Source organism: Mauremys reevesii, unplaced genomic scaffold, assembly GCF_016161935.1.
Source record: "Mauremys reevesii isolate NIE-2019 unplaced genomic scaffold, ASM1616193v1 Contig1, whole genome shotgun sequence".
NCBI classification, from domain to species: domain Eukaryota; kingdom Metazoa; phylum Chordata; order Testudines; family Geoemydidae; genus Mauremys; species Mauremys reevesii.
In genome coordinates this window covers 4221497-4227726 of record NW_024100715.1, presented here as the reverse complement: position 1 = coordinate 4227726, position 6230 = coordinate 4221497, and the positions used below count along the sequence as shown (strand labels likewise).

Genomic DNA, 6230 nt, shown 5'->3' with positions numbered 1-6230 from the left:
GCCGCGGGGGGTGCTCTGCCGGTCGCCGGGAGGGCGGCAGGCGGCTCCGGTGGACCTCCCACTGGCGTGCCTGCGGAGGGTTCACTTGTTCATGCGGCTTCGGAGGTCCACCGGAACCGCGGGACCAGCGGACCCTCTGCAGGCACGTCCACCAGAGCCGTGGGACCGTGCTTGAGGCGGCAAAATGGCTAGAGCCGCCCCTGCTGATCCTCCACACATTTCTCCATCTATGGTACTTTTCTTGCCACTGTCGGCATCTCGCAATCTTGACTGTATTTACCCTGCGAGGCAGGGCAGGGCTGTTGTCCTTATAGAAGGCTAATGGTCAGACAGGGAGTCAGTGACGGAGCTGGGACCCAAATCCAGGTGTCCTTGCAACTCCAGCTTTGTGCTTCACTCCACCTCTGTCCCTTGCTCCCCACACATAACATTGATGCCTTTGTCCCCTCCCCAGCAGGCAACTCCCACTCCACTCACTGCTGCTGCTTTGTTGGCCATCCGCCAGCCCAGGGGGTGGAGTTTCCCAGATATAGTTCAGCACCCACAATGTTCTTTCTCTTTCAGTCCCCGGACTCAGTGAGTACAATTCTCCGGGACCAGGGCGAAGTGGGGAGCAGGGGCCTGTTTCTGGTGCTTGTTCATTATTTAGGGAGTGGGGAGAGGGGGATTGGAACCATACTGCAAAGCTGAGGGGTGAGTTAGCTGAGGGGTGGAGAGAGGCAGAGAGAGGGGAGAGCCAGGGGCTGGGGGAGGGGATGATCTAAGCGCACACCCATGTACTAGGCAGTATTGACACCAAGAATAGGAATGGGCCAGGTCCGGTCTCTAAACTGAGCCTCTTTTGGGGACTGCCATGAGTTTCAGACCGAAGAGAAGACGGTGGGGGGGGGGGAAGGGGAGTGACCCCTTGCCTTGTGATTCAGATCAGTAGTAAAAGAGAAAGTATGCGAAGGACGTACTGCTATTGCACTGATCTTTGCTTAAAGGGAGTGTTCCTCAGCCTATCTGTGCTGGCGATGTCCTTTGGACTTGAAATAAAATTGTGACACCCCCCCCACCCTCAAATATCATTAAGTAAATTCTGACTACGGCTCAGGGCTGGCATCAGGGGGCGGCAAGCAGGGCAATCGCCCAGGGCCCCGGGAAGTTAAGTTACATGTTTCTGGCCTGGGTACTGGGGCTCAGGTTCAGCTTCAGCCCTGAGCCCACCACCCAGGGTGGCAGCACGTAACTCAGTTTCGTGGGGCCCCCTTGTGGAGGGGGCCATGGGCAACTGCCCAGTTTGCCACCCCCTAACACTGACCCTGCTTCTGTGACCTCCAAAGCCCATCCCGCGACCAGGGCCCTCCCTAGGGGGGTGCAGGGCCTGGAACAAATCAACCCCCACCGGCTTAGGGGCCCTGCTCTGCAGTGGTGGGTGACCAGATGTCCCATTTTTAAAGGGACAGTCTCTTTTTTGGGACTTTTTCTTATATAGGCACCTATTACCCCCCACCCCCTGTCCCGTTTTTTCACAGTTGCTATCTAGTCACCCTATGCATTGGTGGCTGGGCCAGCGGGACGGATCCGGCCTGGTGCTGGGCTGCCTGCTGCTGCTGGTAGTGCTGGTGCCTACTGTGGGGGGCCATTGTTGGCCATAGCGCCGCAGTGACTCAGGGCTCCAGCCGGGGCGGGGGACTCGCTGCACCAAAACACGGGCGGCCGAGCCAGGAGCTGTCTCCGCTAACTGCCAACAAGATGATGGGCCCTGTGGAAGTGACAGATTCACCTTCCAGGACCAACCGCGCTGGACAATTGCACTAGCCCACGGAGCCCCCAAAGCGTGGGGTCCGGAGCGGTTGCCCCGATTCGCCCTACCCAAGGGATGGCTCTGCCCATGACCCGCCCCAGGGGCTCGCAACCCCCAGGTTGAGAAACACTGCTTTAGGGGATCCCTTCACTTCCCCATCACTGACATTACCCCCAGCAGTTCCCGATCTTGGCCCCTGGCAGCAACGTATTGTCTGGTATGAAACAAATCTGGCAGGGGGAAAAACTTAAGGTTCCCCTCGATACAGTCATCCCGAAACTAAATCAGTTTTAATAAATAAGATAAAATCAGCTGCGGTTTTCTGCATTTAACCCAGAATCTCCCTGACAGGTTTTATTACAACCAAATATCTTTTTGTCATTAGCTGGTTTTTCACTCCCTTTTTGCTGAGCTGAAACAAAACAGGAACTTGACTGAATATACAGGGGAACCGACAGAACCGATGATGTACTAGTTACAGTAACAGAATCATTTCAGGGCTCCTCCCATCTCGTTGTTGGATTCACCCACTGGATCTTGTCTTATAGGTGGGCTCGGATCCTGCCCAAATGAATGCACATGCTTAGCTTTCTGTGCGGCGAGTAGCCCCATTGGCTTCAGGGACACTGTTCAGTGTGTGACGTTAAATAGGCATAAGTGTTTGCAGGGTTGGGGGCTGTAGGGCAGTTCTACACTACAGCCGTATATTGGTATAATTGCGTCGCTCAGGGGGTGTGAAAAATCCACCCCCCTGAGCGACATAGTTATACCGACCTACCCCCAGTGTAGACAGTGCTATGTCAACGGGAGAACTGCTCCTGTCAACATATCTACTGCCTCTCAGGGAGGTGGAGTAAGTATCCTATTGGCTGACTGGAGAGTTCTCGCCCATTGGCTTAGAGCGTCTTCATTAAACTGCTACCGCAGCGCAACTGCGCTGACGCAGCATTTTAAGTGTAGACCTGCCCTTAGATTGTAAGCTCTTTGGGGCAGAGAACAGCTTTTAGTTATTTGTGTGTGGCACACAAAGGGGCACTAATGTAATGCAGATAACAAATAATAGCAACACAAGCTGCTGTCCAACGCACAAAGGAAACACACCGCAGAAAATGTTTCCCCTCTCATCATTCAGTTGCATCATCGTCATTGTTACTGTGACTATAGCAGGTTCAAGCAGAATTGTGATTTTTTTTTAATAGAGAATGACACAGAAAGTCAAAGGATGTACAATGGCCTGGATACCTGCAAGGAACAGCAGCTGGACAGGCCCCTTAACAGCAATGGAGACCAAGAGCGAGGAAAGGACCCAGGTAGGTGGAGCCGCTCTGCCTGGGAGAGACACTGCGGCTTACGCAGATGAAGCCGTATTTTCAGTTTCGGGTGCAGCAGCCCAAACGCCTGCCTGCGAATGCAGCAGGGATCTGATCACCCCACCGGCTTCCTATGAGCACCACCGCTTGCTTCACATCTACTGCTACAACCTTCCCTGCAGCCGGGTGCTTATGGCTGCTGTGTAACAGGGTGCAGGGGCATTTGGTGGGCTTGCTAGCTGCACCCGTTTGGGACTGTGGCCCTGTCTCTCTCGCTCTGGTTCAGGGCTGAATATCCCAGTTTGTTTCACTGGGACATGATGGCAAAAGCACAGCTGTGCAGGGAGCAGGTTGGCTTGTTCCATGCAGGTCTGTAATCGTTACTTGTTTAAATATCTCGCCGAGTTACTACGGTGATAAGTGCTGTCGAAAAGCTCAGGAGGAAATTCATAATCCCATATTCAGTGCAGGGTAGATCAGAGATAGCTATAAACTCTGATCTACCAAGCAGCTAGTGACTGACTAGGGGGTGTGCAAACTGTCCTCTGTCTCTGCATTAGGCCACAATAAATAAATAACTCAGATTCTTCTCTCCTGCAACAGCCCCGGGCCAGGAGTGTTAATATATTGGTCTCTTTCAGGTTACGGATTCAGGAAAACTAGAGCACTTAAAATCCTTGCAACAGTCACAGTCACGGTCCTGATCTTGGGTTTAATCACTACCACAGCCGCCCTGGCAGGTGAGTGTGCAGCTCTTATGGATTCACTCTCTGCGTTTTCTGTTTGGATCTGGAGCTGGCTCGAGCGCACGTTTCCAGGGCCTGGAGCTGACGGCCTCGCGAGGTTTGGGGGAGCCAGCAGAGCGCTGCAGCCACTAGGGAACGCTTAGCCAAACGGCTTCCCGGGTCGTAGCTCCTGTAGTTGCCTCGTACTTCTTTTTTAATGCTGGTTGAAAAATGGGAAGGGGGCTGGACTAAGACTGAGCATCTTCGGCCCCCCCCCCCCTTCATTTGTTAAGCGTTTGGAAGGTGAGGTCATGTCCTGCATGCGAGTGTGGAATTGCCTTACTGGAAACGTCCCGGCCCACCACTTCATCCAAGCAATTGCCAGAGCCGCTTAGGGGATTCTCTGAGGCTTGGTCTGAGGGGATTATTTCGACGTGTTCCCCTTGGATACAGAGATGAGGAGGGGGCAGCCTCTTACCCTGTGTTACATTCTGTGTTTCAGTCAGAACCGCTAAACCGTGTTTGGACTGTGAGGACGTCCCATCGTGCCCGGATGGCTGGGTCGGCTACCGAAGACAGTGCTACTTCTTCTCTGAGGACGAAAAGAATTGGACCGCCAGCCGGAGTTACTGCTCTTCACACGGCGCCTCCCTGGCGGGGATTGACGGTGGCCTGGAGATGGTGAGGGGCCCGGGTGTTTTGTGAGCGCAATGGACGGGCCTTGGCACGACAGACCGTGAGCCAATGGGACAGTGCCCAGGCCCTGCAGCGTGGGGCGCCCCTGTGTGTCTCGTGCTGGGAGGGCAGAGTGAATGATCTTTCCCAGGTCCCTGGCTGGAGCTGCAGCATTGCAGCCAGCGCATGATTGAAATTGCTCATTGGCCGCCTGCCCCCGAGCAGGAATTCAGCTCCAGCCCTGCTCATCTCCTGGGAGTTCACTCCCCGCCCAGCTCAGCACAGCCAGTGGTTCCGGATGGATGGACAGGAGAAGTGGCTGGCTCAAGAGACGGCCTGATTTTGCCTGGCTCTCGAGTGCTGTAGGCATTTCCCCTGTACTATAAAGCCACCCTTTGCCTTCCAGCACCCAGACACTGCACAGAGCAACGCGGTTTCCCTTACATGTCCCCTCGAAAGCAAAGACACAGGGGCCTGTGCCCTGTTTTGCCTTGTGACAATGGAGGAAGGCGACCTAAAAAGTTGTTCTTTTTTTAAATGCCCCCCGCTCCTCCTCCTGGGTTTTTTTCACATGCTAGCTACTGTCTAGGCTGGAAGATGTTATGGGCAGGGTGTCAAACATAAGCCATTCGTCCATGCAATACAATGGTCCCCCTTTGTTTGTTTTGAAGACGTTCCTTCTGCGGTACAAAGGCAGCGTTTACCATTGGATCGGCCTCAGAAGGGAGCCCAGCCAGTCGTGGAAGTGGCCCAACGGCACCGAATTTGACAATCGGTGAGTCTCTTTCTGGGTCTAAATTATCTCAGTGCTTAGTCACTGGTGTTGGAAGTGCTGAGTGCAGCGAGATCAACAATGGAGATCAACCTGACAAACGCACATGGGTCAAAAACAGGTGAAAAATCAGCATTTCCACCCCTTGTGGGTTTAGTTTGTTACTCCATTCATAGAATCATCAAAATCATAGAAATGTAGGGTCGGAAGGGGACTCATAAGCGGTCATCTAGTCCAGTCCCCTGCACTGAGGAAGGACCATGTGCACCTAGACCATCCCTGACAGGGGATTGTCCAACTTTCTAACTGTCAGGGTAGTTATGCCCTGGAATAGGTTACCAGGGAGGTTGTGAAATCCCTGTCGCGGGAGATTTTTAAGAACAGATAAGACACTGCCTCTAGGACTCTGTTTTGGTGTGGAGAATTCCACTGTCTCTCTCAGGGCTGGTCTACATTCAGAGTAGTCCCTGTTAAATCATGGTGCAACTTTAAACTGGTTTAGTTAAACCAGTGCAAAAGGCAGTGTGGACATTCTTCTTTCAGTTTCCGTTGTTTATTCTGGTTTAGCATCAGTCAGCTGGGAATTGGTATAAGAGAAAGCAAAATAAAATGCTCTTTAACCGGAATAACAGCTTCCATCCACCCAGGGGCTTTCCCAGCTTAACAAAATCCACACAAGTTTATGCTTCTCTGTGGGTGTGACCAACAAGCCTTGGCTACACACTGATTCTAGCGCCGCGGCTTCTGGTTGCAGGTTCGAAGTAAGGGGAGGAGGAGACTGTGCGTATCTGAATGACATAGGCGTCAGCTCGTCAAACTGTGAGACGGAGAAGAACTGGATCTGTGCCAAACCTGATCGATGTGGGAAACAGAAAGAGAATAGTCTGGAAGGGACGGAAAAGCAGTGACACTCAGTTGATGCTCCCAAAAATCTTTTCTAATTAAATATTCAAACAGTC

The 6230-nt window shown here is 52.9% G+C and overlaps 1 protein-coding gene across 1 annotated transcript; it reads left to right on the top strand.

Annotated features, from left to right (window-relative positions):
• Positions 1-2989: 2989 nt before the first annotated feature.
• Positions 2990-6230, top strand: LOC120392524 (C-type lectin domain family 2 member D-like). Its single transcript, XM_039517339.1, has 5 exons — positions 2990-3099; positions 3741-3839; positions 4327-4505; positions 5171-5274; positions 6026-6230. The coding sequence occupies exons 1-5, from the start codon at positions 3012-3014 to the stop codon at positions 6177-6179; spliced, it is 624 nt and encodes a 207-aa protein (XP_039373273.1). The 5' UTR covers positions 2990-3011; the 3' UTR covers positions 6180-6230.

Bases quoted from the DNA above. Each gene is read 5' to 3' on its own strand.
- LOC120392524 (XM_039517339.1), top strand. From the start codon at position 3,012: ATGTACAATGGCCTGGATACCTGCAAGGAACAGCAGCTGGACAGGCCC. The intron at 3,100-3,740 runs GTAGGTGGAGCC...GGTCTCTTTCAG, and splicing joins AGAGCGAGGAAAGGACCCAG to GTTACGGATTCAGGAAAACT. The intron at 3,840-4,326 runs GTGAGTGTGCAG...TCTGTGTTTCAG, and splicing joins TACCACAGCCGCCCTGGCAG to TCAGAACCGCTAAACCGTGT.